Source organism: Mustela lutreola, chromosome 15 (assembly GCF_030435805.1).
Source record: "Mustela lutreola isolate mMusLut2 chromosome 15, mMusLut2.pri, whole genome shotgun sequence".
NCBI lineage: Eukaryota > Metazoa > Chordata > Mammalia > Carnivora > Mustelidae > Mustela > Mustela lutreola.
Genome location: NC_081304.1, coordinates 17,179,122 through 17,206,756, shown reverse-complemented (window position 1 = coordinate 17,206,756; position 27,635 = coordinate 17,179,122). Strand labels below are relative to the sequence as shown.

Sequence of the window (27,635 nt, the reverse complement as noted above, 5' to 3'; positions counted from 1 at the left end):
AGCAGCAGCTGCCGGTCTCCTTTGCTTTGTGGCTAGGCCTGTGACGTCGTACACTCTCTCACCCTCTGCCCAGGGCAGCTTTGAAGTGCACTGGGACAGCTTCAAGACCCTACCTTCCCAAGGTTATGCAGGACCCAGGGTGGCCCCGGGGTCCTCCTAGGAGGTGTGGACAACTCCTGGGGAGATGACCTCTTTGCACTGAGCCTTGCTGATTCTCTGAGCTGCCTTTCGTCCTACCCTCATCCAACTCTAAGCATCGGGCTTTTAGGCTGAGATCCGACAGCTCAGAAAAATGCAAAAAGGATTCCAAAAATGAACCATGTGAAGAAATCCCACTGAGAGTGTTTAAATCCCTCGGTTTGCACATTTCAAAGGAGGAACTCTAATTGAGAAACAATTTTTCTTTCTGGATTATTACTAACCCATTTACGGCTTTGGTCTGCTTCAGTGTTTTAATAAGGCGAAAATAAGCAAAATAAGTATGAAGGTTCTTGTTGTGCATTAACTCCTGAAAATACGTTATTGATATGTTTCTCTTTTCAACGGAGTATGCTTCCTAAATAATGAAACCCAGAGATTTTTAAATAAAAATCCTCCATCTCCTTAGGCTCGTTAAGACAAGGAGGGGCTTTCCGGAGCCCCCGCTCTTCTTCACACGTGTCGTTTTGTACAAAACATGGTCTACAGGATGTTTTCGAGGATAGGTACTCTTTATTGCATTCCTTCATTTGCATGAAACAATATATATCTTTCAATATAGTTTTGGACAAAACACAAAGACATAAAGATCATTTAACGAGAGCCATCAGTTAATACAATGTGTGTGGCTTTCCTGGGAGGAGAAGAGAGGCAAGCACAACAGATCAGGGGACCCGGGGTACTGGCCATCAGGGATCACAGAATTACACAATACAAAATCTACTTTTTAAAAAGCCACAAAATAAGCTAGGGGTGAAAACCCAAAACGAAGTAGCTAGGACACGGAAGTCAACCAAAAATATACAGATGGCAGGATCTGGAGATAATCTGCCTTCTACCATGGGCACAAATGACAGCTACACCCAAGTGCCACGGTGGCCACAAGCCGCACGGGCGGCATGAGGCACCTTCAGGTGGCTGCTGACTGCTCGTCCCTGCATTCGAAGCCGCGGTGGGGAGACAGTGGTGCGCTTCCTAAGTCTCCTCACCGATATGATGGCCTGACCTGTTCCTTCTAACTCAGTTATCAGACAAACCACTGGTGCTCCTTCGCCTTGTAAGGAGCGTGTGGAAGGGAAAGGAATTGTGTTAAACGCACTGGAATGGATATTAAAAAGTCTCAGGGTGAGGGCTAGAAAATGGTTTCTTCTGGAGAATAGTGTTTTATTTCGATGCTGGATAGCACAGAGGGTTTAAAATAAAGGAAGAATAAATTCTAAGTCATTAAGCTGAGGAAAAAGAAAAATGGTGATACTAGTAATATGCCTCTAATATTGTGTTTTCCCATTTAGACCTGGACACTAATTAGTGCTGAGGTTTATAAGAGGACTTTATTTTAATGACTCCTTTCTGTTCAGGGGTGTAGGCTTTTTCCATACAGGTTTTTCCCAAGTCGTTAACAACAGCTACCACGTGGTCACGGCCGCCACATCTCTTGCCACGGAGCACACGAGTAACACTGAGGGAATGCCACGGCCAACACAGTGGTATTCGGACTTTCTATTAAGAAAGATCTCCTGGCTACAACTTGGGAACATCTCTGAAAATGACTGCAAACCACATCTTAGAAATCCAAAGCCCTGTTTCTTCAGGCGAAAATAACCAACCAGTCTTCTGGGAGAACTTTTAACCAAACACCCAAGTAGCTTTAGTGTTATTACAGGCGAGCTGTAAGATAATCCCTCTGAACCCGTACCTCTAAGTCACTGCTCCTGGTTTACATCTAGAAAGTCTTCCTTCTAACAGGCCCAGTGCTGTCCTACGACACCATTACATTTACTGAGAGGTTTGGGGTGGCGAGGGTGGTACTGAGCTTGAAATGTGTAGCGCCCCCAAGTGCAGCGACTCCTGCACTTCAGGACCAAGGAAGAAGAAATCATCCTAGCTTGCACAGAGAGGTAAGCAGAGCGTTCTAGAGCAAATGTGTACCTTCCACAAAACGGACCGAGTAAGCACAAGGAAGGGAGTTTTATTGCACTAATCATGCAGAGTGAGCACGTGTCGAAGGCAGGGAACATTTCACTTCGTCTAGGATCTTGAGCAAGCTGAGTGAAGGTCCCAGGCCGTCTTCACTCTTCACCGTGGTCACGTCCCTTGGTCACTGTGCGTGTTCAAAGAGTCCATTTTCAAAGTCCAGGGGGCTACTGAAAAAGAAACACCCGAAACAGAAAAAGCAGATGAGGGTGTGCAGAAAAACCATTTATCACAAAATCACTAAAAGCTTCTTAATGGGTTTTCTACATTTTTTTACTATGCATTTGCTATTAAAATAGCATTTCACAAAAGAAAACGGTGGTAGCCCCATGCATTTAAAAGCAGGTTCCAATAAATATGTACCATCGAGTTTTTTCCTGCATTGCGACAAGGAAGTTTTGCGAAGCAGGACAAGGAGAGCAAACCAACAGTACAACCAACTTCCTTGCTTGGTCTCTCAGACCTACAACACAGTGAAGAAGGCTAATAAATGGAAACAAAGTTGTCCAAGAGAGGTTGAGAATTCAAATGTTTATGTACTGGAGAGCAACGCTTAGAACAGGCACCGGGATTGAGCAGAGGGCTAAGTCTGGCGGACGGCCCTAACGTTGTGTGTACTTACGCGCCTTCTTCTCTTAAGAGGGCCAAGAATTTTCTCACACGGTATTCAGGATCCATCTAAATACATCAGCAGAAATAAAGAACATGGGTTAATGGTACCATCTAATAACTATGCACTTCATGCCAAGGAAATGCTCGGTTTCATACACCCACCAGTGCCCTGCTGAGTCACAGAAATATGTTACCTGCTCCCTGACCAATATTCTGATACACAGCGAAGCAGATTACATCATTCAGGAGTGAACGGGGTTTCCCGGCACAGAGAATCACTGTGCACGAGGCTCCAAGCGACCCAGCCGGTCATTCCCAGGCACCTCAGCAGAGTGCCCCCTTAGCTGGCGCTGTGTGAGGACGCAGCAAGTCGGAGAGGACACGTGTGAGGCCAGATGGCGGCTGCTCACACGGGGCTGAAGGGCATCCAAGTCCCAGGATTCATCCAACACATGAAAGTGAGACCAAACTTAAACCAACTGAGGTTGAGTAAATGACTAACAAGTAGCTTATTAACTTTTCATGATCGACACATTAGCTTTTCTTAGGCTTGGTCTTCCATGCAGTTTCTTCTTTGCAATTAATGAAAAAATGGTTCTGAAAGTAAAAATAATGAAGAGTGGAGTGACTCCCCTAACATGGCTGCTGGATAATCTGGGTCTCCTGTGGCAGAAAAGCATCGTATCGTGATAGCAGAGCCTGGTTGGCTCAGGCTGGGGAACATGTGACTCTTGATCTTGCGGGTTTGAGCCCCAAGTTGGGTGTAGACATGACTTAAAATCTTCAAAAAAGAAGAAAAAAAAAAAACCATCATTCTGAATCTGGGAGAAGATAGGGGAATTTTGGTTCAGGGAGCCAAGTTTAGGATATTATTGATTTTCTCTATTCATTTTCCTTTTTATTCATGTTTATACTAATTTATTTAATTATATTTTGTTCTCACTGGTCCTCCAGAGATGTGAAGTTATCTAAAAAATGATCACGAAACACATCTTTAATTCCTCAAGATGAATTTTTATTGTAAGAAACATACCTAACTTTTAAAAAATGTTCCAGGGCAGGAGTCTGTTTCCCAAGAGGGAACTCCCTGCCCTCCAGGGAGAGCTTTCAAATGTCGGTGCAGCTGTGGGGAAATGTGCAACTAGATTCCCCCCCAACCACATTTTTTTTTTTTTTTTAAGATTTCTTCTCTTCTATCCCAGAAAAACATAGAACAGAAGTTTCAAATGTAGCAAAGTTAAGAGGTCAGACTACAAAGGACTAAGAAAAAGTGTGAACAGCTAACAAAAGAAACATTTTCCTTCTTTGGGAATAGAATTACATATGAATCAATTGTCAAGTTCTTTAAAAAAAAAAAAAAAATGGAACTGGCTGGAACTCAGCTGTAGTCAGTGCTTGCAGGTCTTTGCCCATTAAATATATTTAATATGTGTGAGCAACGACTTACTGACTTGCCTGTAGCTATGGAATTAAAAGTCAAGAGAAAGGGAGGAAAAAAGTAATCTAGATAAATGACTTTATTCCCTCAGGTGACATCCAGTCAGAGCAGATCCTCAGCACTGTGCAAGTTTTAACAGAATCGTGTATCGTGAACAGAGAGGTAACATGACTTATATTCTGCTCAACTACATGCCTCTCCACTTAGGCTTGGTCTCTCTCAGGCAGATCTGAAGAGAATTCACTCAGCTGCACGAAATCCATTTGACAAGAAGGGGTTCAAACTCAGAGGCCTATGAAGTGTCCGTCGCTGAAGATGAGGCCAGAGTGCCCCACTCACATGAGAGACATTGAGGTGATCGCTGACCCGCGGGCATCAAAGGAAGAAGGGGTAGGGACTGGAGTGAAAAGCCCACATAGTTTCTCCTATGCAATTATTGAAAAAAAAAATTATGCTGAAACCAAAAAAATGAAGAGTAGAGTTGACGATCTTGACAGATTTATCTTTTCCCAAGCAAAGAGCTAATACATCTGTATATGCACCTTTACCAAGGATAATCCTAAGCCAAGGGATTAGTCTGTAACTTCAATTTACCACTCGTTGTGGAAAATAAGTAAATTTCAATCCGGCTGAATGTTCCATACATTCAACTATAGGTTTCTGAAAGCCACAATTCTGTTTTAAAATAAAGGTACCAGGAAAGATTAAAAAGCATTCACTTTGCGTTCTCCATTCGTTATTGGTCCAAGAGCCTGTTTCTGGTGTAACCGTGGAAGTGAAACTTTACTTCTGCCACCCGCTGCTCACAGGGCCAAGAGGGCAGGCCTGAGCAGTGACACAAAATGCCAAGAGCGCGGCCAGTCTGTCCAGCAGTGAACTGGGATGGACCCAGGTGACCACAGTTCACGGAGTACCCGGCTGTGTGTCCGGCTCTGTTCCAGGGACCATGGATTCAAACAGTGAGTAAAAGCCAAGGTTCCTGAAGTCACGAAACTTGGCAGGAATACATTTATTATCTAGATAAGGACAGGAAGACCCAGGATGGACACGTGGAGGGGTGGAGTTCCCAAAAGGGGAAACGTAAGTTGCCAGGAGATGTAAAAAAGTTCCAGAGAAATTTCATCTGTCTTTGCCCAGGGGCTGGCCTAGGGCTCGGTCTTCTATGCGATCCTGGATGCTTTAACCCTATAGTAGCTTGTTTGAAATTTCGAGGAGCCCGGCCAGAGGGAAAGACAGACACCCTAAGTCTACTCTGTACAATTCAATTAGTTTGTCCCTTAGAACAGTTTCCCAGGCCCCATTTCGTTAAAGGCACAGTAGCTTCTAGATCTCTGATCAACGATGCCATCTTCCTTCCATCGATAATTGGCTGTGATCGTGGATAACCCACTGGCCACTGGTGGGACACTCAGTACCCTCATCTCTAAAATGGGGATAGGCAGTGATGACAGGAGAGCAATTGCCACTTTGAAGCCCTTTCTAGTTCTAAGATCTAATGATTCCCTAATTAAAATGGAAAGTAACTTTATAATCTTTTCTTCCATTTGTGAATTTTAAGAAGTTAGAAAAGTAATTGTTTGGTCTTAGAAGCAGGCCACTAATAGCAACTTGAATACAGAAATAAGAGAATTATAACAAACTAATTAAAGCCTTAGCAAAAGGAGCACCTTGGTGGCTCAGTCATTAAGCATCTGCCTTCGGCTCAGGTCATGATCCCAGGGTCCTGGGATCCAGCCCCATATTAAGCTCCACATTGGGCTCCCTACGCGGAGGGAAGCCGGCTTCTCTCTCTCCCACTCCCCCTGCTTGTGTTCCCTCTCTTGCTGTGTCTTTCTCTGTCAAACAAATAAATAAAATCTTAAAAAAGCAAAAACAAAAAGCAACACCTTAGCAAAGGAGGGGTGCCTGGCTGGCTTGGTCAGTGAAGCAGGTGACTCTTGATCTTGGGGTTATGGGTTTGAGCCCCACGTTGGGTAAGGAGATTACTTAAAATACAATCTTTAAAACAAAACAAAACAAAACCTTGGCAAAGGACATATTAAAACCTCTTGGTACGTCGCAAAGCACCTGTGTCTGCATCCTGGGGAGAACGCAGCATCTTACCTGGAGCGACATCTCGATCAACATCAGCAGCTTCTTGATGCCTATCCAGACCTTCTTCCCTTTGACTTGCTGCGAGATTGTGGTGCGTTCCTTATCTTTGAAGTTGCCCAAAAGCTATGAAAACAATAAAAAGGACAAAAGCACTTTTGTAGTGAGTGCATCAGCAACATTAGTTAATGCTCACATTTATCCTTGAAAGAACAGTGCAGTAAGAACTACCTGACTGGTTCACATGGACAGGGTTTTCTCCTATTTTAAAATCCAACCTGACCTTCTTCACCCCATTAGGTACAATTAACGAAAGTGAAAACGGGTATGCTAAATCCTGTTTTCCTAGAGACCTCCATTATAATTCAGAGATATGTTTGCTGGGGGCAGGGAGAAAAAAAAAAAAAAACTTCAAACCATAGTAAGCATCAGTTAAAAATTTTAACATGTGTCAAAGCAGAGACTAAATTTAAACCTTACTCAACCTCGGCCCAAGAGCTGCTCACATAGGTAATCTGGAGATATCTATCATAGAGATGATTTCTATTTTGTTGGAGTATGCTCCAACTGCATGGGTCTTGAGAATTTTAAGAAGCCTTTACCACTGCTGAATGAATCACTACACACGACATCTTTTCTAGATCTCACCAAGTCACCTGTGTACATTGATATTAATCAAGAGTTTAATGAAGGTTACATTTTTTAATAATTTACACTCTGTCATCCTCAAAAAATTTAAGGAAACATTTCCATACTATGAACTTGTTAATAAAGCAGTCCCTTTCAACTTCTATAGTTTTGAAGTCTCTAAGGTTTTAATCACTGTGCCAATTTATGAAATGCAAGTAAATGAGTGGAAAGCTATTTGCAAATGACCAAGTTTTCCACATATTGATTACTCTACCACTCTACCCTCCCCTCCCCCCATTCTGAGTTTCTGGCCCATGTAATCTGCATGCCTCTCTCCTCGTGGGCACAGAGTAATTCATTCTTGGCAGGCTGGGTGCTGCCTACACCAAGGAATGGGAAATTCATTCATTTTCACTAACATTCATCTCTTCCTCGAAGTCCTGAAATGACTGAAGGTATATCCCAGGTGCCCTATTTCAGGTTAGCACAGAAACCAGGCACCGGGGGCAATGTCCGCCATGCCTCCTTAGCATTAGTCCCAACCCCGACTCCTTTCTAACAGACACTTTGCAATCCGTTGACTCATTTTCACCTCCAGAGCCTCCAACAGCTGTTCTCCTGTGGCAATGTTGGGCACGTGGATGGTGGTGCTGAAAGCATTGAGCATCTCCATCTCCTGAAGGACATCTTTGCGGCTAGTGGTGCCGATGATAAGAAGCTTGCGGCCCTGATCACAGGGAGAAAATGTGTTAAAATGCAGGATAAGACTGGTTAGGAAACTGCATTTATTTAACTGCAGAAACGCAGGTGGTTAGGCCAAAAAAAAAAAAAGAAAAGAAAAAAAAGAAAGAAATTCAGAATTTTCCTTGTGAAAATCTAAAGGAAAGTAGCAAGCACAGGATTCAGAAAGGCAACAGCTTCTTCTTGTCAGTGATGGCAATAAAATAATGGATAAGTAAGTCAGGGAGACATACAAGCCAAATAAAAAGATACTGACTTATATGCTGTAATCCATTTCTGACAGCCAACATGGTGTACGTATGGTGGGGACTGGAAAAAGGGAAATGAATGAACTGGAAGTCTGTATCACCCACTTAGCAAAAATATATAATGCTTTTAAGAAGGAGCAGGATGGGGGCTCCTGGTGGGGGCGTAGTCAGTTAAGCATCTGACTCTTGGTTTTGGCTCAGGTTCTGATCTCAGAGTCAAGAGATGGATAGAGCCCCTGCATCAGGCTCTGCACTCAGCATGGAGTCTGCTTGAGCTTTTCTCTCCGTCTGCCCTTCCCGCTCACACCCTCTCTCTCTAAAATAAAAAAAAAATTTTAAAGGAGTAGGTTAACAATAATTGTTTACATTTATGCAATACTTACCTGTAAAAGGTAGGGTGCCAAGTGCTTTACATAACGGTGTCACTTAATATTTTAAAATTTCAGTTTTTAACCCCAAAACATACAAAAAATGTTTAAAACCTATAGCAGTCCTATGCCACCATTCCTGATTCCCTCTCTCCAAAGGCAATCATTTTAAACTCTTACTTAAGCTTTTCTTCTTGTATTTACCTCCTTTTCTTTAAATAACAAGGTTATACCACTATTTTTAGATTTGTTTTAAGCTTTAAATTTTATTGACCACCTATTATTGAAGATGGGGATTTAATATTATTTTTTCACAACCCCCCACCCTGTGCCCCTTTTCTTGTCCTTCTCTTCCAATGTGGTTATTTCATAGTCTTTGAATTAAGCTACATTCAGTATTTATCATGATTATATAAATATGATTGACAGCTAAGCTATGTAATACACTATTACATTTCCTTTCCTAGGAAACATTTTGTATTTATTAGACTTAGTAACTGCCATTTTCACCCTCAGCTTAGTTGACCAAGTACCAATTACAAGTTCATCCCCAAACAAACACAACCATGAATATCTTTTCAATACATTCAAACATGTCAGGGAATTTTAAAGTTTGTTTGTTTAAGACATCCCCCTCCTGGAGCCCTCTATTCTCAGAGAGTCTGGATGGATTGCTGCTGCATAGCTGCCGTTCTAGAACCTTCTTCTCTTCTGTTAGATCCCCTGCATCCTGGTCTGTCTGCATTCATTCCCTTTTCCACGGTGCACCTACTTCAATAACTTCCTGAGAGAGGGTGCACAGGAAGTAAAAATACAAAGATTTTGAATGTCTGGAAATGCTTTTATTCCACCATTTATACTGTCCACTCAATACCTGAGAGTTCAGCTAGGCACAGAGAACAAGGTTAAAAATAATTTTCCCTCCAGAATTTTGAAGGCATTATTCTATTGTCTTTTCATTTTCAGTGATGCTGGCTAGAAGACTGATACTATTCTGATATTGTCTCTCTCTCTCTCTCTTTTTTTTTGATTTTAAAGTACCTTCTCCTTACCTTTATATTCTATAATTTTAAAATCACACACCTTGAGGTAAGTCTTTGCTCATTCTGCTGGTGCTAGATGGGTCCTTTCTAACCTGAAAAGTGATTCAGTTTTAGGAAATAATCTTAGATTATTTCTTTGATATTTCTTTTCATTCATTTTCTGTGTTTTTCTGTTTTGTTTTTGGTTTTTTTTTGGGGGGGGGGTTATACCCCTCTACCCCCTGCCCCCAAACCTCCTTTAGTTGCATACTGGTCTACTACGACTAAGTTTCTTTCTTTTTTTTTTTGGCTCCTGGTTTTTACCTTTCTCTTTCAAATACTTTTTGGGTTAGTATCAACATTATCTTCCAATCTTTATATTAAGTTCTTTCTATAATATTTTTTCATTTCTAAGAGCTCTTTCTTGTTTCTTGAACTTTTTTTTTTTTTTTTTACTATGTCTTATTGTATTTAATGGGTGTGATACCTTATTTTAGATTTGTGTGAATATTACAGATTTTGTAATGTTTTCTTCGGTTCTCTGCTTTGTCCTGTCTCCCTGGAGTTCCTTTATTTCCTATTTGTTCACTGGAGCTTTCTCTCGAGGATCTGGTGATTGCTGGATGACTATTCAGATTTAAGAGCTAACCTAGTGACTAGAAGCTCTTAGTCTGAGGGCTTCACTACAGGATGATCAGATAAGACTTGGCTGATGATTGGGGGTCCTTCAAAGGTCAGAATGTGTACATTTTTCCCAGGAAAGAATCTTCCAGTCTTCTTCCTGAAAGCTATAAAGCCTAGTTTCCGGCATACTGGGAGTCGATGGGGAAAGGGATCTGGGTCTCCCACCATTCAATATAGAGACAACCATTTGCAGAATGGCATCTCTTGAGAGAGACGTCTCATTTCATGTTCGTATAATCCTGAGAATTAAGTGCTTGTATTCTCTCCACTTTACTGATAGAGCTATTGAATCTCACAGATACAAGTAATTTGTTGAAGGTCGAATAACTAATATATGATGGATCCAGGAATGGAAACCATATCCAGAATCCAAAACTGTATACTGCTGTTCTTGATGAAGAAAAACACATTTTAAAAAACGTTTACTTGGGGGATGCCTGGGTGGCTCAGTTGGTTGGACGACTGCCTTCGGCTCAGGTCATGATCCCGGAGTCCCGGGATCGAGTCCCGCATCAGGCTCCCAGCTCCATGGAGAGTCTGCTTCGCTCTCTGACCTTCTACTCGCTCATGCTCTCTCTCACTGTCTCTCTCTCAAATAAACAAGTAAAATCTTTAAAAAACATTTACTTGGAAAATAAGAAAGGAGTGCATTCTAAACTATGTCATGAAATTTATCGTACATGCTAACTTCAAAGATAAGCCTTTAATACAATCATTAAACCTATTCATGGATCTTAGAAACTCAGGATATTAAAATGAGAAAACAGGGGTGCCTGAGTGGCTCAGTCAGTCAAGCATCTGCCTTCACCTCAGGTCATGATCCCAGGGTCCTGGGATCAAGTCCCACGTGAGCAGGGAGCCTGCTTCTCCTTCTCCCCCCATTCGTGCTCTCTTACCACCTCTCTTCCAAATAAATGAACAAATAAAATCTTAAAAAAAAAAAAAAAAAAAAAAAAGAGGGGCGCCTGGGTGGCTCAGTGGGTTAAAGCCTCTGCCTTCGGCTCAGGTCATGATCCCAGAGTCCTGGGATCGAGCCCCGCATCGGGCTCTCTGCTCCGCAGGGAGCCTGCTTTCCCCTCTCTCTGCCTGCCTCTCTGCCTACGTGTGATCTCTGTCTGTCAAATAAATAAATAAAATCTTAAAAAAAAAAAAAAGAAAATCAATGAATCACATAATAAATTATTATGTGAAAATTAAAATAAACACAGGAAAAGATGTTAAGAAATTGACGATCGGATGCCAAAACAGTTTCAGTTTGGGTTTTGTAAACATTACACCACTACTATCAATAAGGCAGATCATGCATCCTCAGTCTTATCCACTGTTTTTGTCCATCTACTGTGCCAATAATGGAAAATGAACCAACAAAAACAAAGGCATATCAGAGAAGCAAAGTCAAGACCTTCTGGCACAGTTAGAGGCTGGCATACAGATGACTCTGCAAAGACCATGGGACAATATTCCTGTGAAGTATACAGACTGAAGGATAATCATTATTATCATTCAAGAACTCAACCAGCTAAAAATCAAACACATTATCAACAGACCTTTATCAAGCTCCTAGATGAATCTGGAACAGACCCTGTATATATAGAGAGAGACAGCTACAAAAGAGGTAATGAGGATGCATTATGGGCAGGTGGGGGGTATTATGCACAGGTCATCACGGTAGAGGGAGGGAACATGTGGCAGAGAAACATCTGTTCTTCTTCTGGAAGCGGGTCTTAAGGAATGAGTGGGTTGACTAGAAAGATGAAGGGGAAGGATATTCCAAGCCAGAAGGAGCGGAAATACATAAGTCTGAGGGCAGAATAATAAAAACAAAAACTGGGGAGTCGGGGTAATTACAAACACACAAAGATATACACATTTCTACTATCACAGAAGAGTAGTACTTTAACATTCCACGCTAAATTCCATCTCTAAACTTAGAACACAACCCTGAAGGCTACCAGATGCTAAGGGCCACCACACAGGCTAGTACATCCTCATTACAATGAAAGGCAACTGTCATCTAGTCCTTTTCCTGAGGTTTTTAGTGTTCTATAGCTCAACACTCAAACTCCCTCATCTTGTCTCCTCTCCAGGAGGGCCACACATTGGCCCTAGAAGAAAGGCCTTAAGGAAGAAGCTTCTTACTCACTCCAGAAAGCAGGAATTGCCATTTTCCAAGTGAAACTTTCTCTTACATTTAACCATGACTATGCTCTTTGGAGTGTTGAAAGACTGGGAAACGTACAGCAACTTATAATGGAAACACTAATTTATGTTTTGCTCTACTCCTTGTTTAACAAGACTGCAAACATTGCAGAGAGGTCACGACCCAGGCAAGTTCAGGCCTTGACTTGTAAAGCTCATCTTTACGAAAACACCGAAAATCATTACCAAATAATTAAATTGTGCTGGGTCATTTTGTCTATTAATTAGTGGTAATGCTCATGAGGAAGCTTTATCATGAAAAAACAACTCTGAGTGTGTTAATGTGGTAAATCATACCGGAGAACATTCTGGATGAAAAGCTGCCAGCAGCACGTAATAGGAAAGCTGGCTTTAAAAAATAAAAGTACAGTTCAACCCAAGAGGGGAAATCCAACTCGTTAATGTGTGGCTACTAGTCTTAAGTCTACAGCATGGAAACACGCTCCTTGATGGAAAGAAAAATAATAGAATGATAACTTATTTGAAGGAGAAAAAAAGAAATTGTTCCCAGCATACTCTTTACTGAGATTTGCTAGTTCCTGATATAATAAAGAAACGAGCCTAAATAAAATGATTATCTGCCAATCGGATTATGATAAACATTGTTCCAAGGTTAAATAAGTATTAGTTAACTAATTCTCAGTGCCATAAGAAGCAACTCAGGTGAAAACATTTCCATGAAAAAGGCAGGGCTCAGTCAGGTGTTGATCCTTCAAAAAAACACTTCTTTACATGATGAAGAATGAACAAAGTACTAAGCAGTATCTAAGCCTTTTGCCACACAAAGGACTAACCAGATAATCCACACCCTTTCATAGGTCCTGCCCATTGATTGGCCCCAATAAACTGATTTGTAACAAAAGTTCATGTGGAAGAAAGCTTTTTTTTTTTCTTAAATAAAAATGCCACCAATATAATACTGCAGTGGAATGGAAGGGCTGATTTTAACCTGTGAACAAAAGTAAAGTCAGTTATGCAGTAAAAGAAAGGCCATTCTTTCCATATCATTCAATTCTGGGCAAGTGTAATACACCCTCAGTAAGAAGAATTAACCGGGAACAATCGGGAACCCTGAAATGGATTAAGAAGTGAGTTTAAAAGTGCAACTCAAAACTGCTGAGTGCCGGGGCCTTAAACTTTATTTTCTGATTGTTAAGAGTCTGAGGGTTTTTTTGAGAGAGAAGATTTTCAGAGTGTTAAGAATTTATAAACCCAGTAAGTAGAAGACTAGTCAGATCATTACCAAGAATTTATTCTGTTCAGGTATTTATGGAATTATGAGATTTGGTTTGTGCCCTCAAAGTGATTACAATTTAGCTGGGAAGAGCAAATGCACATTCAGGGACCAGTACCAAGTAACACATCAGCAAACACAGATTTATAATGGCATAAGGGGACAGTTTCCTTGGAGTTGGGGCATCTAGGAAGACTGCCGCAGTACCGGGGGCTCACGGACACAGAGGAGGTCCTGGAGGAGAAGGGAAGGGTCTCCTAATGCTACTAAATCCTATGTGGGTGGTGGAGGCAGCTGAACCAGAGAGTTCAAGGCTGAAAACGAAGGCTTTTTAGAGAGGGGAGTGGGCAGCCACTGAAAGGAAGACTCGAAATGCTTAATTAAGGAAGGAGATTTGATATAAAAAGCAACAGGAAACTAAAGAAGGTTCTTGAGGAGGCAGAAGAGTGAGGAAGAGAAAGAGGATCCTGGCAGCTCCGGGCAGGACAGTCTAGGGGCCGGTGGACAGCGACATGCCAGCTCTCCAAGTCAGCACGCCCAGGAAGGATCTGCACCTCCCTCGCAACCCCCTACCCCGTCCCCAGAGACCTCACACACACGATGATGTCCTTTTTAAGGCAAGCGCAGGGCTGGCAGACGGCAAAGGAGGAGCGACAAGTCTCCGGATGGATTGGTGGCTTGGTACAGGAGCAAAAGGACTGGCTCTGTCGCTCACAGCGGTGTGGTTTGGGGTAGATTATTTCACTTCTGAGTACCTGTCTCCACTTCGATCATAAAAATGGGATACAAATCCTACCCACCTGTCAGAGTACAGTGCTGTTGGGGGCGAGGGGGCGGAGAAGGCTGGCGAAGGGGAGTCATTCAGAGGAGGCGAGAATGAAAGGAGGTGCAAGCTTGAATGAAGGGTCTTGAAGGGAACCCGACAGAGCATCCTGTGTAGGAGGTCAGGACTCCCTAACGCGAGGTGAGGTCAGGGTTAGTTAGGTTGGGTGGGCAAGCAGTGGGGTGTCTGCAAATCTCTCTCCTCCCGGCCCAGGGTCCTGACAGCCTAACCCTAATGATGCACAGGGAGCGCCTTCTCCCAAGATTCACTTTCAGGGGAGAGCAGAGCCCCAGTCTTCAGTTGACTAGGGTTCCAGTAAGGCCCACATGAGGTCTGAACTAAAGACCCACCATCGCCTTTCAGAGTCGGGGCGGGGGGTGAGAGTGAGTGGCCTCAGCAAGAGGCTTCTGAGGGAGAGGCCAGTTCCGGGCAGGGGTGTGAAGAAGCATTCCCAGGAAGCCGTGCTTTACTCCCCTGCTTACCTAGCCTCAGTCACATAACGGGAAGAATTTCACATATGTTGACTTTGTTTGTATTATTCAACACAGAGATGTTGAAAAAACAAAAAAACAAAAAAACAAACAAAAAAAATTCTACCCACCACAGTTCTTACACAGCTTTATGGCTGCCCTTAACTGCAAGCCTGAATCTTGTTCCTAGCCTGTCGGCTCCCTGTGTGTACAGAGCCCTGTTTTATTCATCTTGGCCCTGGTGGCTGTTAGCGCAGCATCCCAGGCCACAGAAGTCACTCCTGCACTGCCTCCACCTAGAAAGCTCCTCCCTTATATGACCGACCACGTGATTCTCCCCCTGACGTCATGGCATTGCTTGACCGTCACCCCTTCAGTGAGGCTCACACAGCCCTCCACCTTGTAGAACTGCAGACCTCTCCTCTTCTGTTCCCTTCATTCTGCTCTCTTCCTCCCAGGATGGATCACCTTTTAACATGGGAAATACTTCACTCACTTACTGTCTTCACTTAGTATTGTATTTATTGCTGGTCTTCCTTCAGGAGGACAGAATTTTTGTCTGTTTGGATCTATTGATATGTCGGGGGTTAGAGTACATTTGCGTTGAATGAATGAATCGTGAAACAGTAATCTCACTGTAGACTTTGGGGGTGCAGATCACTCCTTCCTCATTACATTCCCTGTTCCCACCCTGGGAAAAGGCACGTGATACCAAGTGTTCAACAGGAAAATAACGACTATTTCAGAGTCTATACCTTGGAGCTCCCAATGGGGAATGCGGTAACAGGTTTTCAAGAAAATAATCTAGAATGAATGGCATGTACACCTCATTTACAATGTCGGCAGATGCCAGGAAGGCTGTCATCTCTTTGTTTCAATTAATCAACTCATCGGATGCATAGTTAAGCTACGGACCAGATAGTACAGATTTCACTGATGGGGAAGAGCGGAGATTCATTAGAAGGCATTCATTCAAGCTAGTGGAACAACAAGTGTTATTAAGCATCTCCTATAACTCTTGGTTTCCCCAAACAAGGGGGAAAAGGAACAACTATTCAAAACAACCAGTAGTCGGGACAGTAAAAGGAGAGGTTGGGGCCTCTGTGCATATTCTGCATGCATTTCTGATTTCTCATGCTCAAATGTCTGGTAACTTCTTTTTTTTTCGTGGTTAAATATTTAAGTTGAATACCAAAGGAAGGATGTTTCACATAAATCATGCTACAGCCAGGCAGACAACTACACTTAAACTCTCCATTAGGTTCTCCCCTGGAGCAAATTCTTAGTCTACGGTCTTTGTCGGTCTTTGTAACCATCCTCGTGGTGCTGTGAGCGAGGCAGAGGACAATAAGGAGGGGAATTCACGATGCAGACTGAGTATGAAATGAGAAAGTTCACCCCAAATCATTTAAAATAATTACTATAGGCAAGAGCAGATCACTTCATCATATTACATAATATTTTAGTATCAGTTTGTGAGAAAGACAGTGAATCATGACGTTTTATACCTGAGTAGCTCTTGAAGATGACTTCATATTGAAGATGACCTAGTCTTCCCCTGGTTATTTTGTAGATGAGAAATCTGGGATGAGAGGTGAAGGGACCTGTCTGCGGCTTCTACATCTAGGCAGGGAGCTGAAGCTAGAGTTCAGGCGTCTTAGACATTTCCATTATGCGTTGCTGCCCATTGTTCTCATCTGTGCAATTTTTAACTCCTATCAGCAATGGCTGATCTCTTAATTATGAGGCAGGGAGATACATCACCTAGGAATTATGATCTCTGAGCTCTTAGGAGAAAGTTTAAATTAAGAAAATAAATACTGTGACTATGCCACAGTATTCTTAGTGCCGAAAAGAATAGTTCTCATTAGAAACTGAACTAAGATGACCACTGATTCATTAGCAGATCCAAACTCCTTAGTCTGGCACACACAGGAAGTTTCCTTCCCTTTCTCGTCATTTAGTTTGATGTGCCCTACAATGACCTCTGTGCTCTAATCAGGTCAATTTTCTTCTTCCTTCTCATTTAATTTCTACCTCTGTGACTTTTATCCATAGCCTTCCTCTTTACTGAAATGCTTTCCAGAGTTTTCTACCGGTTCACAATGATGTCTTATGTCCAAGATATTTCAGAACTTGCCTTCTCTCCACACTCTGCCCTCACTTAACCCAACACAAGTCCATGGAATCCTGCAGGCCCCAACCTTTTCGAACACGGATCAACATGCCCCCACTTAAATGGAAGCCAGTCGGCTGAATAATTCCAGCTATCCAGAACACAGAGCCAAGAAATAAGCAAAAATCCTCTAACTTCTAGCACCAAAACAAAGTGAAATTCAAGTGATTTTACTCACTGCTACTGTCATCTTATCCATTAGGCACAGCAGGCACAGTGGCCAGGGCCCATAAAACTTGGAAGGGCCCACAAAAATATTAATTTTTTTTTTTTTTAAAGTAGGCTCTATTCCCAGTGTGGAGCCCAGTGTTGGACTTGAACTCACAACCATGAGATCAAGACCTGAGCCATGATTAAGAATTGGATGCTTAACCGACTGAGCCAACAAGGTACCCCTCTATTTTCTTCTAAAATCAGAAGAAAACAAAGAACTTTCAGGTCAAAGAAAATGTCTTGTTGTTATTATTTTTAAAGATTTTATTTTATTTTATTTCATTTTTATTTATTTTTTTAGGTGGGGGAGAACCAGAGGGAGAGGTAGAATCTTAAGCAGGTTCCACACCCAGCACAGAGCCTGACTTGGGGCTCGATCTCATGACCCTGAGATCACTACCTGAGCTGAAATTAAGTCGTATGCTCAACTGAGCCACCCCTAAAGATTTTAAGTAAACTCTACACCTCCACATGAGGCTCAAACTTACAACCCTAAGGTCAAGAGTCACGTGCTCTACTGACTGAGCCAGTCAGGCACCTCAAGAAGATGTCTGAAATACCAACAGCTGGAAAATAAAAATTCTGAATGTTTTTAATGGAGGAAAGGGCCCATGTAAGTCGTAATGTGGCCCTGCTCACGGGAAAACTCTTCCAACTCTTGTGGCCTGGTTATTCCTACTTTACAAACAACTCATGAGTCCCAACCTTTTTTAGTTCACAGTTGACCAGAGGCAGCAAATTAGAAAAGCGGAACCATCAGAGGCAGGCAGGCTAACACAATTCAATGGGATTTTGCAAGTCAAAGCTAATGGTAAAACCACTAAGAACAAGAAAAGGTACCAAAGAACTAGAACAAAACAAAACAGGGCACCCTGGACATATTTCATGACTGCCTGGATGGAGCTGTACACATCCCAACAGTTCGTGCTGTCCCCCGTGATATTTCTGACCCGTGTGATTATGATTTATAATGATGATCCTTATTCTTTTTTTTTTTTTTAAAGATTTTTATTTATTTATTTGACAGACAGAGATCACAAGTAGGCAGAGAGGCAGGCAGAGAGAGAGAGGGAAGCAGGCTCCCCGCTGAGCAGAGAGCCCGACGCGGGACTCGATCCCAGGACCCTGAGATCATGACCTGAGCCGAAGGCAGCGGCTTAACCCACTGAGCCACCCAGGCGCCCCGATGATCCTTATTCTTTAACACAGTGCAAACACCACAAATGTATGTAGCAATCTTTCCTCTTAAAAAAGGCTAAAGTGTAACAATACATATTTTAAAGAGGTTATGCTTTCATCATTTGAAAAAAATAAAGCTTTTGATTTGTTACGAATTCCTATTCTTGTCTCCAGGGAAAACGAATACGCCGTAGGAAGCCTGAGGTAAGTAACTGTACACAAAACATATCCTTACATTTCCAAGTACCAGGTAGTGTGTAAGTAATAAAAATGTGCTAATTCTGGCGTAGATGCATCTTTTACCGTCTCTCCTCTTTGCATCTGAGCTGGAATTCCTTAGCGTGGCACAACGGCCCTGATAAGTCCCGTTCTAGTCACCTTTCAAGACCAAGATCAAGAACGCTTTGTGGAACGTTTGCAGATTTTCTCAGTAAGATGGGCTGTGCTTTCCTTTGTATTCCACTGGAACCGACACAGCTTATAAAACTTCATCAGATACATCAAGTTCACACACGTCTCTCCATCACTGGATTGTGACAGGGGCACTAGACTCAGTTAATTAAAAAAAACCCAAAAAACCAAAAAAACCCACAAAACCTTTCCTCGGTAGACGAACTAGAAAGAAGCTTGCAGCTCTCCTTGCCCCACGCAGCAAAGCCCCAGCACCGTCTAGAAGTCACTCTCAGGGCTGAGGCTGCCAGATAAAGCCCCAAACACGGCATGCGATAGACCAAAAATTATCTGGTATCTTTCTGGAATTCAGATTTAATTGAGTGCCCTTTATTCTGATCAACCAAATGCAGCAACCCCACTCCAAGCAGATACGGCCCCGCACCACTGGGGTGGACAGCTTGGTGAGCCAAGGGTGGGCTGGATGCTAAATCTCAACTGTTACTCTACTTCGCTCGCCAATTGCACAACTGACTAGGTGGGTCTAGATCATAAGCTCTTTGAGGGCAGGTACAAGAGTCTCATTCACCCTTTATTTTACAGTGTGGAACAGATGCTTATTAAGTGCACATCCTAGGGAAAGCATATATTCTGTAAAGTCAGATTTCAAACTTGTATGTCGAAAGAAATATTTCTGGATGGGGATCAGAAACCTTCCCATTGGCCTTCCATGGAACTTAATACAATTGTCACCATCTATCTTCGTCAACCTTGGTCACACTGGCATTCCAGCTTCATAAGAGCCCACTGGAGGCACAACACTGAGCTGAATGCCAAGGTGGGTCTCCACGGACAACTGTGAGAGGCATGAGACATTTTCACAGTTTTCCTCTCAGGACTGCAGGGCGTCTTACAGACCAGACCTTAAATTAAATCAGCCTTACAAGAAAAAACAAGGTTCAAAAAAGAAATTATACATAGACAAGCTGAGAGACAAAGGTGCATTCATTTAACCCTGTTAGGCGAAGAGCAAATCAGCTGGAAGGATTAGAATTAAAAAATTTTGACAGTTACATGCTGCTGGTAAAAAATGAAAACAATCGTATACACATTAAGTTTTTCTTTTTTCCTGATTATAACGTAACAAATGCTTACTGTTGAAAATTTATAAACTGTAAGAAGCAATAAAGCAGAAAAAAAAAATTACCTATAATCCTACCATCTAGGGTACAGCAGGTGCCTTTAAGATGGGGAAATAATAGAACTTCCTTTGGTTTTTATTTTTGACCACATTCTTCAAAAAATTTCCTTTTTTGTGTATGTTCTAAAATGAACATCATCTGATAGAATAAGAGATGTAGTATTAAAAGGTTGGGAGGGAAAAAAAGGTTAAGAGGATAAGCTCATATGCTTTCTTTACTGGTAGGGGTATGCATTCAAAAACCTGGAGGGCCACTGACATAAAGACGACCATGAGGAACAATTTCGGCATTACACCCCCTCACCCTCGGTCCTTTTTTCTTTGAAATCACACTCGGAGGGTAACTCAGGATTAAGTGAAAGGTGACTTGAGAGTTATTCCGGCAGTTTCTGACACAGGCCCAGTTTATAGAGACAATGGATCACGAGCTGGGTGGCCAGAATTTTCTATCTGACTGTGGTCACCTGGTTATTTCTCCCCGTCCTTCCTTCCCGTTATTGTCCCTCTTATTCTGGAAACTGGCTCCCATCTTCCACTTGCTCCGAGGCTGGCTAAGGCAGGCAGGGGCTGCAAGGAACAGGATGACTGGCAGAGAAAGCTGCTATGCACTTTCTTCCCAGTTTCTAGGGCTGGTTTCTTCGGCAGCAGCCACCTGGCGCCGAGCTCCTTTAATAAGGGTTGGTTGCTTTGTTGGTTTTATATATTTTTGTGTGGGGAAAGACAGAGTCAAAGTTTTCATGGAAGTGAATAATAAAGTAATGGCCGAGTTGTGCTTTGCAGGTTACAGAGAACTGCAATAAACATTTATTAAACTCTCACATTCTTAACCTCAGTCATACTATTGTTTCTATTCTAGAAAAGTAGAAAATTGAGGCTCAGATGTGACTGGATTCAAATTCCAGTCTTTGGATTCTAATTCTCATGCATTATTTACATTGCCAATGCCAGTTCTATGTGTAGTTAAGACCCACCATTTTTAAAACACCCATTTGTAGTAAGCACTATCATCCACGTAGCCTAAATGGTTTAATTTAAAAAGGGGGGGGGCGCCTGGGTAGCTCAGTGGGTTACAGCCTCTGCCTTTGGCTCAGGTCATGATTCCAGGGTTCTGGGATCGAGCCCCGCATCGGGCTCTCTGCTCAGCAGGGAGCCTGCTTCCCTTCCCCTCTCTCTGCCTGCCTCTCTGCCTACTTGTGATCTCTTTCTGTCAAACAAAAAATAAAATCTTTAAAAAAAAAAAAAAAAAAGGAAGGTGAGGGCAGGGCCGCGCAGATTGTCTGGCACCTGCTTTTGGAAGCCCTCTTTCCATTCCCCAGTGTGAGGGGTACGGAAGGTCTCAAGATTAACATGTGGCTTCAGACCACGTAGTGACTTAATAAGATCAAGACTTCATTCCATCTACTTCCCAATAGCTATCAGGAATCTTGACGGACTGTTCTGGACCTTCTGTAAGATTCCTCTTACTGGCTCTTCTTCTTTTTTATTTTTTAAACAACTTTTTTTTTTTTTTTAAGACTTTATTTATTTGACAGAGAGAGATCACAAGTAGGCAGAGAGGCAGGCAGAGAGAGGAAGAAGCAGGCTCCTTGCTGGGCAGAGAGCCCGATGCGGGGCTCGATCCTAGGACCCTGGGATCATGACCTGAGCCAAAGGCAGAGGCTTTAACCCGCTGAGCCACCCAGGTGCCCCTTACTGGCTCTTCTTACCCAACAGTTGTTATGCCACACAGTATAGAGTCCTAGGAAATCTCCAAAGATCTGTGCTCTTGTTTCAGGGACAAAAAGTCAGGAGGGAAGCTGTGAGACACTAACCTGGTCCACCCTAAGTTAGGAGAACAGGGGAGCTTTAGTCACAAGCAACAGGTGGCTGTAGGGGAAAAGCAAGTAGGTGGGCCAGTCCTTGGAGGCTGAGGATAAATGTAACAGGCAGTGTCCTCAGAGATCTGACAATGGCCAGAAGCCCTGTTCCTCCCTTGGCTCCTTACCCTGCTCAGCCCTGAACTTCCTGTCTCTATTTCATTCTTCGTTTATCACAGGGATCTCTAATCCTCAGACCAGAGTACTTAGGAAGCTTCTAAATTCCAGCACATGGGAGAGAGGGAAGCAGGGCGTACTTGTGTTTTCCCAGTACTGTGAATGAAGGAGTCTGTGCCTGGGCATTCCAGGTTGCATCTCCTGCTCACTTTCTGCCAATCTGCTCTATTCAGCAGTTGCATTCTTTAGTTTTCCTATCTTACAGGCTAAAAAGATACTGTGGACCATTCAAAGGCACCTCCTTTCTTTAAACAAACAAACAAACAAACTGGAAAATCTAGTTCCAAACAACGGTCTTAATGAAATACCAGACCCTCTAAGAATGTTGGAACAGCCACAGAACAGGAGCAGAATTGGAGATGGTCAACCCTTGGCACCAAGCAATGGGAATATTCCAGTCAAGAGAACATCCATTCTCTTTTCGAAGATGCTGGGTTAAGACTCTATCAATCAATCCTTTACAGACGCCATGCTCTGTGGACAATGGCAGATTCCTACTTTTTAGTAACTCCATGCTCTGCACGAGAAAGCATCAGTACCTTCATCTACGCAGCCCACAGGGTTACAGAGGACCTCCTGATACATGATCTTTATTGGCCCTCAGTGGGGTAGGTACGGAGGGAGAATTACCTCCATTTTACAGATGAGGAAACTGACAAAGATTTTAAGGGACTGGTTCAAAGTTGACTGAGCTAAGACTCAAACTCAGGTTTTCTGGCTCCGATACAAAGAGCAAGGTCTGTAGACGGGGCTCCGCACAAGACCCACGCCACTGCAGAATTCTATGTTACTAAAATCAATACTTCTTTAACCCTGAGGTCATGTCACAGTAAGATATTTATCGCAGCAGGGCTCGGTGAAGACACTCTGGCAGGGAGAGAATATTGTGCCTCAGCTCCATTAGCAGTTTCCCAATGATTAAACTTCACATATGTAATTCTGAGTTAGCTGAAAATGGTGCCTACATGTCTTACAGTTTTTTATATCCATTAATACCTATTATAGGTGTGCTCTCCCACACCCAACAAAAACCCTATTTTGAAAACATGCTTTTTTAATGTGTGTCTCTTTTGATTTATTTACTTTATTTTTTATTTATTTTATTTTTTTTTAAGAAGATTATTTTTTTGACAGAGAGAGAGATCACAAGTAGGCAGAGAGGCAGGCAGAGGAAGAGGGGGAAGCAGGCTCCCCACTGAGCAGAGAGCCCGATGCAGGGCTCGATCCCAGGACCCTGAGCCAGCGGGTAAAGGCAGAGGCTTAACCCACTGAGCCACCCAGGCACCCCTGTTTACTTTATTTTTTAAGTAGGTTCCACACGCAACGTGGGGCTTGTGACCCTGAGATCAAGACTCACGCGCTCTACTGACCGAACCAGCCACGTGCCCCTGAAAACATGGTTTATTCAGCAGGTATCTGTAGCATTGTTTTATAAATGAACGCACCACATTTCTCTCACTAGTTTTTATGTAACTGAAATCATTCTCTCTCTCTCTCTCTATATATATATATATAAAATATATATTCAATTTACATAGAACTTTGAGACAACCTACTATACTAAGCAAAGTATAGAGAATTTTATAAAATATAGTAGCCATCTAATGTCACTGACTTAATAAATGGAAAAACTGGACCACTGAACTGTCAACCATCGTACAACTTTTCTTCAACAAAGCAGTCCAATGCACAAGTCATCACATCAATGATTACGATTAATATGTCTGGCAAAATGACTACACCTCTTTCCTAAAGCGGTTCTACATCTTATTGAGTCATATTGTAGTCATTAGCCAGAGTTAATTTTGAACAGATAGATGGGGAGATACTCATGTTTAAGCCTGCACGATCTGGAGTCTCTTCCATCATCTGCTTCTTTCACTGAAGCAACCCAAAGGCTGAAGAGTTGCTTAATAGCACCAAGACTTCCTAATAACATCTCTGAAGACTGGACTTGGATGTCCTGTCAGGAATACGTGAAGAGCAGTCTTGTCGAGAGACTGGTGAGGTTAAAACACAGTCTATGTCTATGGGACAGACAGAGCCACCTGCCTGAGTTCCCACCAGCAGCTCACTTCAGTGTTTTTCTAGTACCTGATGCCAATCCTGGCTCTAAACCCTAGGGGCCAGGGCAGTGAGGTAGCTGTTTTTTTTCCAACACCTCTGACTTTACCTAAAACTCTAACTACTAGGTCTGAATTCTACTTCAGTGACACTGCTATGAATTCAGAGTGATCTTCTCTTGTAAGAGTGTACAGTTTTCAAAGAGTTTTCCAGCTGGTATGGGGCAAAGAAGCTCTATGCGGACAAAGACCCCAGCTCTGGTCAGCCCTGGGGAAGGCTGGATGGCAGCTGGTGGGGGCTGCGCTGAGAGTTGCCACTAGCTGGGTCCCCTCACGGATGCTACCGATTTCTATATACCATCTCACGGAGCTCAGAGAGGACCGGTTATCCATTCTGACAGACAACTGTAGGACAGACTACAGACGCAGTCTTCCGATCTGATTCCCCATCATGTCGAGGACACGGAGCGCTAAAGCAGTCAGGTTAATGGGTTTAACTAACTACATGCGTGCTTGGGGACACTGGGGAAGTCATGTCATTTTACAGCCTAGGAGTTCCTTTGCGGGTGCTTTATCCTGTCTCCCCAGAAAGAAAAAAAACACGTGCCTTGGGTGCCGCAGGTTGCGGGAAGATTCACCTGGCCTTACGGCTGTCCTACCGCATCTTCCTTGCCGATGAGACCAAGGCTTTCATCCTCCTGATGCTGAAAAGCCCATTCCCCTTAACTTCCATAAATCTGCAAAACCTGAAAAGGGCCCCAGTGTCACTGAGTAAAAGAGGTGGCTTTCGGAATCTCACTGGAAGGAGGGGTGTCTTCAAGCCTCTCACTGCTAAGCCGGACATTTCCTAACACTGGACAAATTGTACATCCAGCCCGGGGAGGGTGAACTGCAGTGGTCTTTTACCCTCCGAGCCAATTGTTAGCTTTTCACAGGAATCAGCAGGGAAGCACATGTGAAACCTCTGTGGTGCGGGGGAGCACCCCCACCCCTTGTGTGACTCTGCATGTAGATGAAGCCGGCCGGGGGCTTTCTGAGCCGTGGCCGGGAGTTCTCAGAGCAGCCCTTTTCTCCGGCGTGACTCCCTGCTGGGACAGCCCTTTTCAGTGTTCTACCCCCCCTCGATCTCTTCTCCTGCACAACACAGGGCAACTTGATTGAAATAAAGACCTAGGGAACATGTTTTATTTTCTCCTGTTCAATCCATTTTAGAAAAGCTTTTAATTGGTTTTAAAAAGATGCTAAACAAAATGTGATGATGTTTTTCAGTCTTCATGAACTACGGATACCACTTTTTATACTTTCAAAGGGCTAATAAATCAATCATGAAATTAACTCTCCAGCTAAATTTAAAGCAAACCCACTGAATGCCGGGTTCATTAAAAATCTATGCATTTACTTAGAAAAATTTAAAATTCAAAGAAAATTATCCTAGTAACTGAAATCTGACTTGAATTTTTAGTCCTACGCTGAAAATCCAAGACCAAGGCAATCACAAAGGGAAAAAAAGAAGGCTTGTGAACCAGTTTTAATAAGCCAATTTACAACGAGGGAGGGGTGTGGGGGAGGGGAGGATATCTGGATACATAACAACATGGTGCCCCTGAAGGGATTCTTTTATTTGAGCATGTGCACACATGCACACATAATTTTTCTGTGTGAAAGCTGGAATTACAACGAATGCAATATTAAGGATTCTGAGGCTGATATGATTACTATATTGTATACATGTACGGTTCCTCGTTTCGAAGAAAAAGGCCTTCAACTTCTCGGTTTTCTTGGCAGTGATAAAAATAATAGTTTCCTACCACCCTACGTGGCTCTACAACACTCAGGTTCATACGCTTTTAATATTTAATTGAAGACATCTGAAAAACCTACATGGATAATGGTTTGGTGAAGTCAGTGCTTCCACATTTTAGAAAGACAACATTCCCCACACTGGATCAGACTGAAAATTCTCCCTTGCTCTCCTGAGAATACATACTAATTTAAAAAGCAAGGTGGTACAGGAAAAGCGTATTTTTATTTCGTCAAATGTAGGCCAACTCGAGATATTTGAAACGTGAACTTCTCTGGCCGCTGATGGACTTTCCACCAGACACTGTCCTGCAGGCCAGGTCAGAGTCACCAAATTCTGATCCATGACAGGCTAGTAATCCTTAAAAGGGGATCCCTGCCATTTCTAATCACTAAGGCAACCAGATCTTTGACTTCTTACATATTCCTATACCCTTCCTTTTCAGTCCTTGCAGAAATTCATTCCACATCCCTTTTTAAGGATCCAGTCCCTGTTCCTAAGACTTCTCCCAAGCTGGGCCATGGACCTGGGATGCTCACTCCTGGCTTCTAGCTCTCCCTACAACCCTCCTTTCCTCAATTAGGCAGCTTTCGCAATCACTTTCTTCTTTAAAGTATCTGCTTTATTGAGGTACAAATCATAGAACACACAGGTCACTGATTTAAAAGTGTACAATTCAATGGTTTTTAGTACATTCACAGAATGTGCAAGTATCACCATGATCAATTTCTGAACATGTGGCACACCCCCAAAAAGAAACCCCACACCCACTAGTCACCTCTCATTCTCCCTATCCACCTCTCCCAGTCCTAGGCAACCATGAATCTACTAGATTCTGTCTCTGCAGATTTGCCGGTTCTGGACATTTCATACAAATGGAATCAATCTGTGGTCTTTTGTGGGTCTTCTGCACCTGGCTTCTTTCACTTAGCAGGTTTTCATGGTTCATCTATGCTGTAGCATGTGATAGGACTTTATTTCTTTTTATTGTGGAACGATACTCCATTGTATGGAGTATACCATGGTTTATTTGTGAACATCTAGGCAGTGTCCACTTTTTGGCTATTACGAATAATGCTGCTTTGAATGTATCTACAAGCTCCTGTGTGGACATATATCTTCATTTTTTTCGGGTATATACCTAAATTGTTGGGTCATATTATAACTTTATCTCAAACCTTTTGAGGAGCTGCTAGACTATCTCCCAAAGGCTGCAAAATTTTTATATTCCCACCAGCAGTGTATAAGGTTCCCAATTTCTTCATATGCACAGCAACACTTACTATTATCTGATTTTTGGGTTATAGCCATCCTGGTGGGTATGAAGTGGTGTCTCACTGTGGCTTCGATTTGCATTTCCCTGATGCCTAATGATGTTTAGCATCTTTTCATGTGCTCATTGGCCATTTGAAATTTGTTAATTTTTGAATGTTTTCACTTTAATCATACCTTGCCAAATGTAAATTACAACAATGCAAATAAGTAAGCCCACCAAAATAAGTGAACACTCAAAAAATGTCTTTGGAAGGAAGTTATCTATATTTTTTATTGAATAAGTTATTCATGAAGTACATGTGTATAAACTTGTGCCAGACACTGTGAGATTTAAAAAATTAGGTAATGTTCCTTTCCTCAAGAATTTTACATTTTTATAAAACGGAAAGTTATTCCTAAATCTTTAATCAAAATGCTGCAAGTCTTTTTAAAATATGCTCTATTTATTTCTATCAGTATCTATTTTGGATTACAAATAATTTTCAACCAAGGTACACCTCTCTGTTTAAATGAATGTATTTAACAATGTAAAGGACAAGCAGTTTAAAAAATATCGTTGAAAAATGATTCTT

At 42.5% G+C, this 27,635-nt stretch overlaps 1 protein-coding gene across 1 annotated transcript in view; it reads right to left on the bottom strand.

The window, feature by feature from the left end:
• Positions 1-689: 689 nt before the first annotated feature.
• NSF (N-ethylmaleimide sensitive factor, vesicle fusing ATPase) overlaps positions 690-27,635 on the bottom strand; it is a 150,787-nt gene continuing 123,841 nt past the window's right edge. Inside the window, exons 18-21 of the mRNA XM_059147645.1 lie at positions 7,536-7,670; positions 6,326-6,439; positions 2,795-2,850; positions 690-2,342 (exon numbers count right to left, since the gene is read on the bottom strand). Coding sequence (XP_059003628.1) covers positions 2,297-2,342; positions 2,795-2,850; positions 6,326-6,439; positions 7,536-7,670 — 351 coding nt within the window. The 3' untranslated portion in view covers positions 690-2,296. The remainder of the gene's footprint in view (positions 2,343-2,794; positions 2,851-6,325; positions 6,440-7,535; positions 7,671-27,635) is intronic.